At 34.3% G+C, this 18,244-nt stretch overlaps 1 protein-coding gene across 3 annotated transcripts; it reads left to right on the top strand.

Moving 5' to 3' along the window:
• The first annotated feature begins 7,211 nt into the window (after nucleotides 1–7,211).
• Nucleotides 7,212–12,956, top strand: LOC136042861 (uncharacterized). 3 transcript variants are annotated; one of them, XM_065727794.1, is made up of 3 exons: nucleotides 7,212–7,301; nucleotides 10,448–10,733; nucleotides 12,021–12,956. In XM_065727794.1, exons 2-3 carry the CDS (start codon nucleotides 10,468–10,470, stop codon nucleotides 12,940–12,942), a joined length of 1,188 nt encoding a protein of 395 aa, XP_065583866.1. In that variant the 5' UTR covers nucleotides 7,212–7,301; nucleotides 10,448–10,467; the 3' UTR covers nucleotides 12,943–12,956. The 3 variants fall into 3 exon arrangements, with proteins under 3 accessions (XP_065583866.1, XP_065583865.1, XP_065583862.1); XM_065727793.1 differs by lacking the exon at nucleotides 7,212–7,301 and adding an exon at nucleotides 7,305–7,381; XM_065727790.1 differs by lacking the exon at nucleotides 7,212–7,301 and adding an exon at nucleotides 7,414–7,516.
• The last annotated feature ends 5,288 nt before the right edge of the window (nucleotides 12,957–18,244 follow it).

Here is an 18,244-nt window from a genome sequence, read left to right as displayed (position 1 = left end):
GTATGCTTATGCACACCCAAAGCTATTCGAATAGCAGAATTTTGTAAAGATTCAAGGATTTTGAAAGAGGATGGGGGACGAGCTGAAAATATTTGAATCCCATATTCTATATTTGAACGAATATATAATTTGTAAAAATCCAAAATAATCTTTGGGTGACATCCCCACTTACTTCCAGCAAGTCTTTTTAGAATACAAAGTCTCTGAATAATCAGAGATTTCAAAGAATTAATATGTTCATGCCACTGCATTTTAGAATCCATTAATAAACCAAGTAACTTCACTGAATTGCAATATGGGATCTCCCTTGAGAAAATTGTCAGTGGATTAGGAGGGTCTAGAGTACCATTAGTAAATATAATGGCTTTAGTTTTACTGATTGATATTGGGAAGCCAAATGCTAAAGAGAATCTCTGGACTAGACTTATATCCTGTTGAATAAGGCTTTGAAGAAGGCTAATATCCCTTCCTGACTTCCAAATGATCAAATCATCTGCATAAAGGCCAAATGATGCATGAGATACTTGAAATTCAGAAACATACAAGTTGAATAGAAGAGGACTCAATATTGCACCTTGAGGAAGTCCTCTCGTAATGGGGCATTGCTCACTTCTAGACTGATTTACTTGAACGTAAAAATATCTATCAGTTAGAAAAGACTTTATAAAACTTATAAAAGGATACGGGAAGTCAAGATTTATTAGGATTTCCAATAATTTATTGTGGACTACATTTCCATAGGCATTCGACCAGTCAAACAGAACAGCCATTGTGACATGTCTTTTTTTGAGGGAGTTACAAACATCAATTTCTAGCCGGGTAATGTTATCTAAAGAGCTATGTCCTTTTCTGAAACCTGTTTGTTCACTAGGAAAGAGATTGTTGACTTCAGAAAACCACTCAATTCTTGATAAGACAAGCCTTTCCAGAACTTTACTAAAGGAAGGTAATACTGATATAGGACGGTAAGACTTGAGATCATTAGATGAATAAGAAGGTTTTAAAGCTGGGAATACCTGAGCAATCTTCCAGGCATTTGGGAACTTTTGACTTGACCAAATAAGATTATAAAGACTTAAGAGGGCTGTATGAAACACCTTTGGGGACTCAAGAATCCACTTCATACAAATACCATCATAACCTGGGGAAGACTTGATGTTAAGAGAATTAAGTGCTACACAAAATTCATCTTGGGAAAAAGGTTTCATCAGATTACCCTTATAAGAACAGGTAAGAGGGAGATTACAAAAAGGAGGTCGGCTGGGATGAAAATCTGAGCAATCGTTTTTAAAAACATTGGTAAACAGATCTGCCTTCTTTTTATCTGATACAATTGGATATCCATCCTGAATGATATCATATCTACGGTCATCATTAGGCTGCTTTCCACTATTTAGTTGGCTAATGAAATTATGGACCTTTGAAATTGGGGTTCTAAAACTGATACTTGAGCTGAAATTCAGCCATGTACTCTGTTTAGCTCTCCTACAAATTAGTTTCACCTTAGCACATGACTGCTTATAAAAGATTGCTGTTGACTGAGATGGGTGCTTTTGAAACCTTTTACGAGCCTTTCTTTTTGCCAGAACTGCAACCCTACACTCATCATTCCACCAATTCTTGGGTCTTTTGGAGCCATTGTAAAAACGTACCCTAGTCATTGGAATTGCCGATTTAGCTGACTCCAGCAGGATTGATCTCAAATTAGACTCAATGGCATTAATATCATAATTAGGAGAAACAAAGGAAAAATCTACTTCATTTAATATCTCACGAAAAAGGGACCAATTTCCTTTGGAGTTGATAAATGTAGGGACGTAGGGTTTGGGAGTGTAGCATAAATCTTGAAATGATGTAAGAATTGCACAATGATCAGATTGAAGAGACGACACCTTTACCATCTGAACTAAATCATAATATGAAGAAGGACCTAGAAGCAAATCTATAGTTGAGAAAGAGTTAGAAGAAATATTATACCTGGTCTGAAAGTCAAATGGAGTGAAAATCAAGGTGTCAGGAAAATTGGACAATATGTACTCTATTCCTCTTCCTGCTTTGTTGCTACCTGCTGATTGTTCCCAGAGAGGACTGTGGGCATTAAAATCACCAAAAATAAAGGTATTATTACCTGATAATTCTGTTTCCAAGATACTTTGGATGTCCTTACTCCCACATGGATTATAAAAGGATTTTATGGCAAGATGGTTACCATTAGCTAAGGTAATTAATATGCCTACAACATCTATTTCATCCCTGTAGATAGTTAAGGGTTGAGGGGAGTGTTGGATTGAAACATGAACAAAAATTGCCACACCCCCTCCCTTTCTGTTAGTTGATCTATCCTTCCTGTAGCACTTGTACCCAGGCATTTTGATTTTCTTATACTGATGAAGATTAGTCTCTTGTAGACAAATAATTCCAATTCTCTTATCATTTGCACATTGGATAAGATCAGCAAGTTTATTTGAATTTAAAGAGACGCAATTCCATTGTAGGATCTGCAGCTTAGTTAACATAGGAAGGGTTGAATAGATGACCTGCATGATATTTTGTGAGAATGGATGATAATTCTGTTCCTATTTCATTGAAAATAGAATTGGAAAAGTAGTATTCTGCAATTTCTTTTGTAATACTGGCTTTTTTATCTTTAGCCATATTTGATTGTAATATTAGGTCCACTGATGCAACATATTTAATTAAATTAGTAATATGAGGTCCAACTCTATCTTGCATAGTTATGGCTTGAGTAGAAATATTAGGAAAAGCTGCCACTCTTTCAGACCAAGATTTAGGCTTAGTTTTAGGATTGTTGAGGGATGGACTAGCTTCAGCCACCTTGGGATGCTCCTTAGCCAATGGAGGGTAAGAAGTCTCAGTAGGAGGTATGAGTGCCTGATTTGGGTGGTTCTTGTGGACCTGTAGCCAGGGTTTTTGAGGAAGGGCTAAATTCCCTTCTTTGGCCTCATTAACTCTTGGACCTGATGGTACTTTGGACCGCTTGGCCAGCTCCATTGCAGCTATTGGGAAAGGAACATTTTCTTGAAGAGCAATCTTTAAAATTTTAGCTCGTTGAACATATTTAGGACATGAATTGTGATCTGCTGATTGATGTCTACCATCAGAGTTTGTACATTTAGGCACTTCAGTGCATCTACTTTCTGTAGACAAGGAGTGATTACCAAGGCAATTAGGGCACCCTGGCACAGAAGAAGAACAATACCTAGATGAGTGACCAAGCTTAAAACATTTTGAGCATTGAAGAGGTTTTTCTTGGTATATTTTATGAGCTTTTTGCTGACCAAAAAGGAATACTGAGTCGAATTGGGAACTAGCAGGTAAGATAAAGAGAACACTCTTACTACTTCTTGTTCCCTTAGAATCTAGTTTGCCCATACGATGAACATCCAGAACCTCCAGCATTTCCCCCTTATTGTTCATAAGGCCATCTTTCAAGTCGTCATTTGACAGTTCCAATGGTATGTTGTACAATACTATTTTCTGAGAATTTTTCAGGGTTGGTTTCCACCATTCAGGTGTAACAGGAATATTGCCAATTTTATTTAGGCTAAGGGCTTTGTAGGCTTCATTTCTGTCAAGAAACATAACCATTAATGAACCATCTCTGTTCACATTCACAGTGAAGCTGCATCTAAAAGTTTTGAAAAGATTCATTCTAATGTTAGTAATATTTTTGATAGAGAAAGATTGATCTTTTACTGTTGGAGTAAATAGGATAATGGATTTGTCCTTTATCTCCACAGCTGGATTTGGGTTTGAGAGTCCCATTATTTCAGGAGGACTCATAGAAGGTTTTTTTCGTTTCTGTTTTCTGCCTACTGTCTGAAAATCCTCATTTAGCAGGTTGTCAGTTTCAGAGATTGGTGGCTCAGTGACAGTAATCATGGTTTCATTCAGGCTATCATCATTGGATATTGGAGATACAACAATAGGAATATCAGCTTCTGATAACCAATTAGATGTTTGGCCCCCTTCCCTGAGGGGGCTAGAAGTGTTAGGAAACATTGGGTTCAGGAAAGGGAAATTCCAGAAACTCTAACCACGCAATAGATTTATATGAAAAGGCAAAATAATACTTCACACACAAAAGGAGTAGCAAGAGCTTTACTTCCTTTCACTCAGAAAATAAATGAAATCAATAATATAAATTTTTCATCAATTGATTTCTTCTTTTCTTTTTTTTAAAAGTTAAAAAAAAGTTTTTTTTTAAAAATACAATCAAGCGTTATTGATCTTTGAATGTTTTTTAATCAGAAGCCTCGTGTGGAATTTTTAAAAGTCTTAAACATCATAAGCCAACGTTTTAAATTTTTCAAAATATTCGCCTAAATTGGAGTTCCTTGTCGAGAAAGTAATTAATGATGATTAATCACCGAAAAACTTCATTAAGCCCCGCCTCTTATTATCATTATGATCACAATCACGACGTGGAATGCACCCAAAGTAACTTTTTCTAAAGATAGGGTGTGTTCCAGTTGACGATTTTTCAGTAACTGCAGTAACTGCGCGGTAACTGCCCATTTCTAACTGCGGTAGAGCCAGTGGGAACGGCACAGTAAGCTGACTAGCAGTAGCGTCATTTTCGAATTAAGTGCACGTGTTTAAATTTAAGGGACAGTTTAATGCTGATTAGTATAATTTTTTTATTCCTTCTGTTTCATAGCATTTAGAGAGGTTCTAAGCCAACCATGGGCATTTGGCTGTCACAAATGATTTTGCTCAAATGAGCTGGTGAAAAATAAATAGATCATATACTTTTTTTATTATTTGAAGACTAGAATATCACATAACTAAGCATTCAAATAGCTTGATTGTATCTTAAGCATATACAATCCCTGATGGAGTTTTGTTGATACCTGTCTTAAATTGATTTGTCTAAATAAAATGGGCCTATAGCATTTACAGGATAGTAGTGGGACAACTATAGCAATTTTTTTTTCAATATTCTACTTTTTTAAAAATAATTATTATTCTCTGGTCAATTTTGTGTTCCTTGCTAAGTGGTAGGCACTCTGGACTGGAATGCTTTGTCCAAGGGGTACAGGTTTAATTCCTGGCATTGTCAGTTTATTTTGTTTTGGATAGGGGTTGGTGATATGACTAACCTCAGCTAGAATTGGCCTAACTTTAAATGAGTACAGATGGAAATCTAGGGACAGTAAGAAGGAAGGGCATGCAAGAGCATAGGCTGACTGGTCCCTAGCTTCCTATTGCACTACCTGGCTAAAGGACTACCAGGTCCTCTACTGGCCTACTGACTTAGCCATAGAAACTTTCTTTCAAACCCATTAAATATAAGTAAAAATGAAGAATACCAGTATGATGGTCCTTCTATTTCCCTGAAATGTGGATGTATGGACAAGAGTGTGGGTCATGAGAGATAGCTTGTGAATGTAATTGGGGTGAATGTTCTGCAAGATTTAAAAAATTTATGACTATTGCTCAGGTTGGCAACTGAACACAGAAGTATAATTTTGTTATTTGTTTTTCTTTGTGACTATCATGCTTATTTAATGTCCAGTATTTTAAAGTTAATCTTCTTTAATTTGTCTTTAATTGCCATGGCCCTAGGGCTTAAATACAATAAAACCTACTTATATCCATTGATTTTCTTTAAATAGATAGTAGCTCTATGTTTCCTAGCTTCAGTAAATTTAAATGTAATTGTGAGACCAGGGATTACAAAGTAGGTGAAAACTTGCAAATGAGCCTCTGGTATCAATAAAAATTTGTAAGAAATGGATATCAATTTAAAGATTAAAAAATTGTTAGAAAACAAAGAAGACAAATGAATAAACAAAAGTAACCCCTTTACAACCATTTAATGAATTGTCACAAATATAGGTCACCCTTAAGATTGAAATGAACAAAGCTTCAATTATGAATCCATTTTCCTTTAAACAGACTGAAGGGGCAAACCTCCAAGCTTTGACAAATTCAATCTCACTTTTGGGCATTCTCACCTTTTCTTTTCAAAGGAAACTTTCTTTGGATGTTTCCCACCCAACTAAAAACAACACGGACAGAATCAGGTACAAGTGACCTTCTACTTAGCCTACATACACAAGGGAAAAGCAGGCATCTCTATACTATAATTTATCTCCAACCTGCCTAATGTGCAAATATATAGCCAAAATTATGTAGTTCCAACGTATTCTGTCACCTGTTACCTTTTCCCCCATTCTTGCTTTGTTTACAGTTGCTTCAATTAACAGGGAGTTAAAGGTTGAGCGATAGATTGGCAGAATCAATGGGAAACATGTAACTTCAGCTATAAATATTTTTGGAGGTCATCAAAGGTCAATGCCCTCTAGAGCAAGAATGAGTAGAGATGTGTACTTTGAAATACCTTCCCAGGACATACTTTAGCCTGTAGACCCATCCCTGAAAGTTTCATTTTCCTAACCTAACCCATTTCAGTGATAGCAAGAAGTCAATCAACTAGAATTTTACTGGATAAAATTACCATCCTTTGGAACAGACTCTGAATAGTCTACCCTAGCCTACTTCTTCAATAGGATTAAAGACAGTCTCAGAATAATGATTTGGCAGCACATAAATCCTCAACTCATCTGTAATACTTTACCTAGGCCTGTTTACAGAGCCTAAAAGGAGTTAATGCTTAAAATGCTACCATGTGGCAATTTAATGGAGCCTCAATGTTACCTGGAAGAAGTCAATCCTTAGAATGATTCCAAATGGCAATTTAAGGTAATAATTATGCCTGGATATGCCAGAAAACATGGAAATCTTTAAATTAAATAATAAGTTTTTCATTGATTTAACCTACTTGCTAATAGATAGCCTACTACTCAGGGTGTCCTTTAATGTCGATCCCAAAATATGGTGATTTACTAACCTGGCTCAGATCCCTCTTTCTTTTGCAAAATCACTGTCCCACCTTCTTCCAAGCAAATAACTTCATATTCCATTACTTCATTCTTGTCCATATTTATTTTTTGTTGAATGAGATTTTTGTTGAAGAAGGTGAATTATGTACTTACTGCGCTAACCATTCTTTTGAGCACGGTAAGAAAATCACTTACTGCGGTTACTGCCGGCAGTAACTATTCTCGTACCCAGTGGGTTGAGCAGTACCCATTTTCCCGCTAGGAACGGAAATAGTAACCATTCGGTTACTACAGTAAGTCCCTGGAACACACCCATAGTTAACGAGCATCTTTAAGGCCTTTTTTCGCGTCAACCAAAGAGACTGTTTGAGCTCAACCACTCGGTGTGGTTGAGCTCAACCGCTGTTTTTGCGTGAAACAGTGACAAACCAGGTTGTCATGAAAAGTGTTTTCGCGTGAAACAATTGATTGGTTGAGCTATTTTTTAACCAGAACTGTCATTGTTTGTAACCGTAGGGTTCTACCATTCATAATTATTGGTTGAACTTTTCAGGCGTATATTTCAAAAATAAGAATGTGTAGGCTATAAATAAGTTTATGTAAAATAAAAATTATAAGCTAACAAATAGAATATTAGCCACGCAAAAGTAAGCTTTGATTTTGTTTTTTCGTATTAGGGCTATTTAGATAAATGTTGGGCTATATCCTGCAATTTCATTCACATAGGCCTTAAGACATTCATAGGACAAGTCAAGAATTTGAATTTGGGCATTAACCTTTACACTGAGGCTCCAAGACTTGTCTAGATATTTGGAAATCGTTGTTACAACTTGTTGAGGCTCTTCAGGGTTATGGATAAATTTTCAGGTCAAATTCTAGTTTAGCCACTCTTTGCTATTTTGGAAAAGGGTTAGGTTAAATTCTAGTTAATTGACTTCTAGCTAGCTTGGAAAGGGATTAGGTTAGGAAAATGAAACTTTTAGGGATGGGTCTACAGGCTAAAGTATGTCACAGGAAGGTATTTTGAATTACCTACCTCTACTCCTTCTCCCTCAAGAGGGCCCTGACCTTTGATGACCTTTAAAAATGTGTATGTTATAAAAGTGAAACCTGAAAACTGATCTTCTGTGAGGGAGAGAGAGAAAGAGTAGAGATGGTACTTCAAAACACCTTCCTAGGACACACTTTAGCTGGTTGACTAATCCCTAAAAGTCTCATTTTCCTTATTTAAACCTTTTCAAAGATAGTGAAAAGTAGCTAAACTAGAATTTTACCTAAAAATATACTTAGGACAGGTATTGCCAGGCTTTCATTTTAATCCTCTTTTCATTTCTAAGTTTTAGAAATTTGCCTACTTGACTGGCATAGGAATTTGACAGGACCAATTGAAATTTTGGAAAACAATTCTACCTTGATTTTCAGTTATCACTTTCTTTTTCTCTGGTTTAAGCCCTGAAAATCTTTGAAACTTCATAAATTGTGATAGAGCAAAGTGAAAAAAGCAAAGCTGAAAAAGTCTCCTCGTATTTCATTTAAGCAGATGATATGTTTTGCAAGGTTTCACTTTCATAACACAAAGATTTTAAAGGTCATCAAAGGTCACTGTTCTCTAGAGGGGGAAAGAGTAAAGGTAGGAACTTCAATTTAACTTCTTGGGACATACTTTAGTTTATAGACCTGTTCCTGAAGGTGTCATTTCCTAACCAAACCTCTTTCCAAGATAGCAAAACTATAATTTTACCAAAATTTCAATTTTCAATATAATTTAGTTAACTTCAGCTTTCAACTTTTTCTTTATTCAACATAAAAATACAAAACAATATTATGTCCTAACAAGGAGCAGAGCTCATATTGCTGGGAAAGTGAAGAAACATAGAAGAAATTCCAAAATTTAACATGGGAAAAAACAAACAAAATAGAGAAAAAAATCACACAAAAAGAGAAGTAACAAGGATAAGTAAATGAATAAATATTGGGTAGGAGGGGCATGGGAGGCCAGCCCAAACACTGGGACACAAAAACAAAACACAAAAAAAGATCAAATAATTTAATTTTCCATCCTCAATGTCAAATAATCAAAATTTTAGCTAACAATCTTTAATCCTTGCTTTTTTAAATTTAGCTGAGATTTTTGGGATGGATCAAATAGAATTTGGTCATTCACTTATAATTGTTTGCAATGAAGGGTATTTGGTACCTAATTGAAAACCATGACCTTTCAGAACTTACAAGAGGAATTCAGTACATCCCAGTTCTCCAACAATCCAAACAAGGAAGTAAAATTAACAGAGATTTATCATAGAAATAATTTTTAGTGAAATTCATTTTCAGTAAAATATTTTTGTAAAATTTGGTACTAGGTTATTGGAAACAAACCATTGATTAACTGAGGCAGTACTTATAGTCAAACTTTTAATCAATGTCAATGAATCCTTAGCTTTAATTGTTATAGCTGAATCCTTGTGGAGGATCATTAATATAAATCAAAAGTAAAAGTGGACTTAATACTGAGCTTTGGGGGACACCAATATCAATAGTGTCAAATCCTTTTTTGTACATCTTTGAAAACAGTAGTTACGTGGAAATGATCATCTGATCAATTACTTATTTCAATTATATCACCAACCTGAAGGTCCTGACAATAAATCTCTCAAGTGGCACATTTTACAACTTAATACATTTTCTTATGCTGTTCCATAATTTAGTCATATCTATAAGAGTACCCTAAACTCTTGTAGATTTATGTTGTATTCAGTGGCTATGTATCTAGGTTTTTTTGCCAATTTGCTTGGGTTATGTTCATATACATATGAAACAGACACGCCACATTATTAGTAGCAGTTTTATGCATGATCTCCTCTAGGTTGATTTTCATTAACTAAAAGCCACAAATGAAAAATTAAAGACAGACTCACTGTTGGACAGATCTAATCTATGCCAAGCAAAGCGAACCAGAATAATTGTTTTGAATAGGGTAGGCTATAAGGGCAACATTCATCTAAATTGAAATTGTAAAAAAAAGAAGTTTGTTCAATATTTTTAGGAAAGAAGTATTTTCATCAAATTGTTATCTGTGATAAGGCAGTGCCCAAATACCAAGTCTCACTCTACCATAAATTTTTAATAGGAGTCAAAATTCCGTCCTCCCAAAAAACTAAATTATTGCAATAGTCATTGTTGAAAACTTTTAATTGGTGGCTGGCATTATTGAACCAATGCTCTTAGAATATTGAAGAAGAGTTGTTTGATTGGAAGTTTAAACATTTAGTTTCCATTTTAAATCACAAAAGCATTATGCCACAGTAAAAATCCTTAATGTAACTCATAAAATAAATCTTCAACATATCAGTGCTTGGTCTCCAGTATTTGGCTGGGGCCTCACAGATACAGAATAGGAATATGTTTTTTACCTTGAAGTTTCAATATGATAAAATCTCAACATTTACCATAAGTTCAATATTTAGCCTTTAGTTTTTACTATTTTACACCTATGATTCCATTTACATTGTTCAAGTAGTAATGTCTTTACCTTTTATTGTTTACAAACATAAAATTTATAGTCTTTATTTTTATTTCAGAAATATTAGACAAAAATAGAATGTCATTAAAGCTATTCAATACAATCATTGATAGCTCCTCTTCCAGTGAAAGTAGTTTTTCAGATGAATTGGATTCTGATGAAGATTCACAAATAATACTACAAAGTTTGGAAAAATTTCCAATTCTGGAAAAATTCATTGGGCCAGAGTGTCACCCAATACATAATGGATACTTAAGTACTGTAAATCAGTATTCAGACAATGACTTTTGGCGGCACTTCCGAGTCACGAAATCTACATTCCAGATCCTTCTCAGCTTCTGCAGGTACATTTTTGTTCTCAAAAAATTACACATGTGTATGAACAAGACAAACACAAAGAGCAGTAGCTCATAATTTAACACAAAGAAGTATTTAAATGCCAAAAGTATAATTACAAAAGTGCTTATGGTAGAAGCAATGTCAAATCTGACTCTTTGCAGGCTCAAAACATCGAAAAAGGGAAGTTTTCAGATATCATCAAAAGAAAATTTCTACTAGGTATGCAAAGGTTGCTACAATTCAAGGAAAAATTAGCTGACATGCTCTTGCTTAACCTTCTTTTACCACTCTGTTGTTTATATTTCATAAGCTTCATCTTATTTTAATAGATTTATATGAAATAAAGTCAAGATATATTATATTCAATAACTTTTTCTTTCCTCAGTGTGACAGAAAAAAAGTTTCTTGAGAGTAATTTATTTTTTGGATATATTTTCAAAGCCACAGATGGTTTGGCTTATGTATGTATGCATTTTATTATCCACTTACCTCTATCTTCTTTAAATATAGATTTTATTCTATATCTTATTTTATTTACAGTTTATTTACTAGTTGTTTACATATTTTCCTGGACATTACTATCTATTTTACTGTGACTGTCTGATTCCTAAAAACACCACCAAAGACCCTTCAGTTTATTTTTAATGCTCTCTGAATGGTGAAAACTTATTTACATATATTTTAGGCAGTATATCCCCTCTATTGAGGCTAAAAGGATTACTTAAAAATTTCAAACAGGACCCCCTCTCTACGACTTCTTCCATAATTAAGATATACAAACAAGCTTTTATATAGATACCATGCTTTACTTTTGCCTTAAGGCTAAAACATTTTATTTTGATATTTTGTGTTGAAAATCTTTTAAGGGAATGTTTAATCAAACATTTTCTAAAAGTACCCATTAGTTTGTTTTATTTGTAGATTAAATAAAATGTAATACTATATAAGAGGTGTCATTTGAAAATCAAAGTTATGTTTTAAAGGTGAATTTGTAATCTCTAAAGGCTTTTTAAGTAAGCTTATGACCATGTATTTGTCTTATATTTATTTGAATTTTGCTTGTAATTTTTAAATTAGTAGGCACTATTCCCTGAAGAGGATATCTGCCTCCATTTGTCCCCCAAACAAGAAGATTTGTTTTTATAGATATAATACTATTATCCTATGTTATGTGAAGATTGATAAACATAATATAGTTTTATACAAGGTAAATATATATATATATATATATATATATATATATATATATATATATATAATTTTTTTTAAGATAAATATAATTTTTTTTTTAGAGCAACAGAGACCAAGGCATTTCATGGAGGAAATGAGCCTCTGAGTCTAGAAGAATCTCTTCTTATCACTTTGGTATATTTGGCAAACCAGGGAGGCTTACGCTTGATTGCAGAAAAGTTTGGGCGGTCACAATATGCTGTATGGACAGCAGTAGATAGTGTTTGCAGCCATATTTTTGATAACCACCGGAAAGTAATTAAGTGGCCCAATGTTGCTTCATTACCAGATATTGCAGCAAAATTTGAAGAACGGGCTGGATTTCCTGGTGTGGTTGGGTCTATTGATGGCTGTCATATCCCTATAAATGCTCCTAGAAAAAATCAGAGGGATTTTTTGAACTATAAGCGATTTCACTCCATTGTGTTACTTGCTATAGTACTTCCAGATAGGCGCTTTTCTAACATACTTGTAGGTTTTCCAGGAAGTAGCCATGACAGCTACATTCTCCAGAGATCAAATTGGTTCAGACAGACAATTTCTTCTCCAGAAAGCAAATTTTCCAATTCTGGAGATTACCATATTGTTGGAGATAGTGCTTTCCCACTTTACCCCTGGCTACTGGTGCCTTTCAAGAGCAGTGCCTTAAATCGAAACAGCAGTGGCTCAAATCCAAACAGACAAATAATAAAATATAATAAAAAGCTCTCCCAAACTAGAATAGTAGTTGAGCATACATTTGGAGACATTATAAATAGGTTTAGACGCTGTTCTAATATATATGCATCAGTAGAGAAAGCTGTTAAAATTATAACTGCATCATGTGTTATTCACAACTTATGTATTGAAAATGGTGATTTGTGCTATGATAAAGCCCCTAGTATAAACGTGTATACAAGAGTGAATAATAGTAGAAGTGACCCTTCGAGGAATTCACCAGCCACTGGTTTTGAAAAGAGGAATTTAATATGCTCACAACTTTAAGTTGTTTGATATTAGTTATTTAGTGGCATTTGAAATTCTTAAAATTCCCTAATATTATATAAAGGTTTTAGGTTGTGTACTTTTGTATGCTGTTTTTATATATTTTTATGGTATGTGTTGATATGTATTTTAGCAACCAAATCTCATTACTCCTAACAAATTGTGTGTTTTAATGTATTTTTATGCTAAAATTTTGCTCATATCAAAGCTTTTAGTGCATACCAGGGCATGGCTGCTCAAAGGGAGGTGGGTAGACTTCCCAAATATTGACCTATTTTCCATCTCATGTCAAAACAATGGTCTGAAAAATAACCTTCCTGTATGTTTTAATCCTCACCGCAAGGTAAATATTTTGACCCCTTCCTCTTAAGTATTTGACCTTTGTATAGCAAATTTATTCAAATGCACATTATTTTTATATGTTGTGTATATAACATATATATTGTGTTTTTATATTATTAAAATAATCATATGTTATAGACACAGCTATTTTCCCTTAGTATTTCTTTTGTATAGAAATTCTTACATTAGAAAGATTTTACAACTTTAGTCTTCCTCAGCCTACTTTGGTCTTCCAAGTAAAACAGAAGAAAAAAAATATATGGAACACCCATAGGAATCAAAGTAAAATCCAGAGTATAAACTTCACGTCCTAGCCAAGTGGATTGGTGCGCTGGGTTTAGAATCCTTTATCCGAGAGGATGAGGGTTCGAATCCTAGTGTACCCAATTATTTGGTTTGCGGGTCAGTAGCGTGACTCTGTAAGCTCAGCCAGAATTGGCCCAATTTTAAATCAGGGGAAGGTAAACAGAAAGGGTGTCAAAAGCACAGGATTGCACTTCCTGGCTGAGACGGAGATTCTCTCAACCAGGGCATTATTTTTACTAAGAAAATCGAGATTTCCTGGCTTTATTTGAAAATCATCACAAATTAAATAACAAAAATAAACTGGGAGTAATGAGTAACATAAAAATTTAAAAAAAATGAGAATTATTCTGTGTGTGAGGGGGACTGCCCATCCACCTAGAAAATAAAATAGATAATGGCAGTATTGCTTTTACATTACGTTTTCTGCTTTTTAGAGAAATAACTGGATTTCCAGAGTTTCATTTGCTCTTCATTTTGAGTTCTATTGAAGCATTTTTTTACACACTTATATTGACATGTCAGATTGTTGCATATAAGCACAAAAATCTCTAAAGCAGATCAAAGATTATTTCTTGGCAAGGAAAGGGCTCAAAATTATTTTGAGAAGCATTCATTCAATGTAAAAAGGTTCCTCTTCTTTATTGAGGTAAATTTAGAAATACTAAAAAAAATCACCAGTCTTCATCTATAACAGCCTAAGCATGCTTATATTCACATCATATTTTTCTGACAATTTTATTTTCTTTCATAAACTCTAACCTTATCCTAGTTCAATAAATCTGGTATTTTTTTTACTCGGAAAATTAAAAATAGTGTTAATGAGTGATTAAATTTTACACTTACCATTAGACATTAGAACCTGGTACCAGTGCTTTGTTTCATCTGACTTAACAAGTATTCCTTTTTCACAAATGTCTTTAAGGAGTTGGCTGCTCTCTTCCATTTTTTGACTTTCACTTAAACACCTAACAATAGAAAGATGGTAAAAAATATCTTAAACTTGACAAAGGAGATGAAGGAATAAGAATTTCAAGATAATAGAGCTTCTAAATTCTGTGATCCAGAATTCCCTAGAGGCTTTTCTCTGATTGGCCGAGATGGTTTGCTGACCTGATTTCTGATTGGCTGATTTTTATCAGATAATTATGCGCAATTTTGACCGGAATAATTGTGATAGCCTAATTACTTCCTTTTACTGGCATAGATGACCTAATTTCTGATTGGCTGATTTTTATCAGATGATTATGCGCAATTTTGACCGGAATAATTGTGATAGCCTAATTAAAATTAAAGAAAAGACTTGCATACGGACCAGTGCCCTCCAGAACACTACTGGGACTTTCTGGGGAAATTTGCTTAGGAATTCAGCCCAATCTCCACCTCCCCCTGTGTAATATTTCTGGTTGTTTTTATCAGCAAAATGTAAGGTGCATTAAAAATTGGCAAGGAACAAAGTATGTGATGAGGCAAGCAACAAAGTGTATGAAGACCTAATACCAAATTAGTACAAGGACTGCCTCAAACAACTTAACCCATTTAACCCTGTCTATAGATGCATGGATGGTGATATGACACTGATTTACAAACTTCAGGAAGAAAACTAATATCTTCAACAGCAATTATAGCACCAGCCCTCATCACACAGAAAAGGACTTTCAAAGAAAAAGCTTAAGTGAAGCTCCCATCAAGTACACTTTGCAAGAAGTCAAAAACCACAGGAATGAATTGAGAGACTTATCAGTCAACACTCCCTCCATCCAGTCTTTCAAATACATCTTGACATGGAGTAGGAAAAGAGAAATGCTAAAGGTTCAAATTAATCCTTGAGCTTCAGTGCAAAAACATTAAAACAATATTTTGAGTAAGAGTTGAATTCAATACTAATAGCTAACAAGTTCACTCTGTAAAATTAATGAAAAAAATTCTCAGCATATAGTGTGATATAGTAATTATTTAGCGAGAAAAAAGAAACAAAACAGTGTTACTAGTTTGGCCTAATGTGTTGTATTTTGGTGCTTATCAGAAAGATTTATTGATACTAAGCAGTTGCCCCCCCCCCCTTAAAATTCTAACACATTTGTTGGATTAAACTTGACAAGTACACTACTGAAAACACAAAATAATGTATATTTCTGTATTGGAGAAAAATAAAACACTTTGGATTGGGTTTTTGTTTTAAAAAAAAAGCTGTTTACTGTATTTGTTCATGATATAACTGCACTTAATTTGTATGACTTCAGTAATTGAGTTGATTCTAACAAATAGCTTTATTTTAGGTTCTAAAAGAGATATTTCATTGTTATATTGCAGACATGTCTGTAATGAAGCCATAGATAGCATTAGAACCTGAAAATGACATCATAACTTGACTTCAAAACAATTTCTCAGCTATTAAGTTGAGTAAAATTCTAGATAAATATTGCTCTCTGAAAATAGGATTCCCATGATTTGAGTAAGACAATGAAAGTCAAAAGGAATTTTTGGTCCTAATATTCCAAATTTGGCTTTAAAATCAGTCAAGTAGGGCTACTGTTCCTTTATTAGGCAAAACCTATCATAGTGCTTTGTTGCAAAGAATCAGAATTTGTAATAATTACAAAGGGGAGCCCATACAAGGAGTTAATACAAATTATGAGGCTCAAAGCTGAGTTTGGTAAAATTCTGGTTTAGTTACTTTTTGTTATCTTGAAAAGGGTTTAGGCTAGGAAAATGAAACTTCTAGGAATGGGTCTACAGACTGAAGTATGTCATGGGAAGGTGTTTTGAAATATCTAGGTCTACTCCTTTTTCCTCTAGAGGCCCAGACCTTTCAAAATCTTTGTGTTAGAAAAGTTAGACCCTTGCAAAATAGATTTTCTGCTTAAATGAAGGGTGTAAATGTATGACCATTCCACCACCTAAGAAGACATGTTAAGAAAACAAATTTTAGGCTACTTCATAATATGCAAAGTAATCTGAATTAACACATTTTGAAGCAGGAGGACCTTATCTTCACTTCTTTCCCTAGTCTTGCAATACAAATTTTTGAAAAAAACCATGTTGAAAAACCAATTCTGAACAATTAGTTGATCCAGAAAAAAAGAAGATTGTATGTTTCACGTTTGAAATCTTTTGCCCAATGGGACAGTAAAAAAGGTGTTTTCGCGAACCAGTTTTGTTTGAGCTCAACCATATGTAATTTTTTCCGTTTTTGCGTTAAACATACAAGCTGGTTAAACCAAAGCTGTCATTGGTTAAACCAGCTGGTTGACGCGAAAAAAGGCCTTTAGCATCATTATCATCACTACAATAATATAAAACTTTTATGATGGCTAACACACAAAAGTTTGAAGACTATGAGCCTTTATGCAGGGAAGAGAATGGAACTGCAATTGTTCAAAGAACCAGTGATGGTAAGCAATCTTATTTTGACCTTAAACTGATTTTTAATAAAAAAATACATTGGTAAAGTTCAAACATTAATGTGATCTGCTGGGCATATCTAGAGAAGCTTGGTTGAATTGTTTGTTGGGGATGAAGTCTTCAGGTCTTGCTTTAGGAAGCTTCTAATTAAATTCCTGTAATCCTTGGACAGTTGCTAGCCTATACAAAGTCAGTGGTAAATTGTTTTGTAGAGATGGCATAGCCTAGAGTGAGTAATAGGTCTAATTGTCCAGAATAAAATGTATATAGTTCAAAGAAAGCTTAGTTCAATCCCACTTGACACAAAGAAATACTGTGTTACTCTGGAAGCTGATTTAAAACATTCAATGATAATTACTTAAGCTAGCCTTGGCTAGATTGAATCCTGTTATTCATTGAAGTGCTTCAAAAAACTTTGCAGTTTATTGGTAGCCTGTAACAACTTTTTAATATTAATTTATAGATACATTTGAGCCCTCCTAGCAAAGTTTCTTGTAGGTTACTCATAATGATGATAGAAGGTAATAAGCTTACCTAAGCTATGGATGTCAGGTGACTGATTTATCTTCTAACAATAATTTCGACAGGACCTGTGCCTGTCATCATCAGTTAATTCAAATTTCTTGCCGGAAAGTAAAATCACTAAATAAATAAAACTAAAAACACTGAACAACACTAATTATGAGCCAAACCTGGAGTTATTGTTGTGCCATGGCCCGAATTTTGGTAGAGGCGTTGATGGCTGCTGTCCTGGTGGATCTTAAAGATGTTGGGCCTTTAGGAAAGGGGTGGAGTCTTTTGTGAGTTTTCAATTTATGGGTGATTGGTTCCCAAATTTCGCTAATATGAAACTCACCATTGTCTTTATTGATGGCTGGTTTATTTTTAGCAATTTCCAAAGCTTCTCTGATTTTCTGCTTTAGGAGTTGTGGGACAATAGCAATAAGTTGGGCTTGGTCAAACTTAATGGAGTGGGAAGGGTTTTCAAAGATATGATGGGCCAATGCAGAGAAATTATCTTCCTCCTTTAGCTTTGTCTTTTTAAGGCAGGCATCAATGGAATCAGCATGTTCTTTTAATCGGTGATGTAGAGGTCTCATGGTACGACCTATATAGGTATCACCACAACTGCAAGGAATCTCATATACCCCTGGTGGATCTGAAGCAATCTTATCCTTGCCTTTGTTCAAGAAGGAGGAAATAGTCTTTCCAGACGGAAAAAACACCTTAAAGCCAAGTTTAATGAGTTTGG

The sequence above is a fragment of the Artemia franciscana genome, unplaced genomic scaffold (genome assembly GCF_032884065.1).
Source record: "Artemia franciscana unplaced genomic scaffold, ASM3288406v1 Scaffold_2232, whole genome shotgun sequence".
NCBI lineage: Eukaryota > Metazoa > Arthropoda > Branchiopoda > Anostraca > Artemiidae > Artemia > Artemia franciscana.
This window is presented reverse-complemented; position numbering and strand designations above follow the sequence as displayed.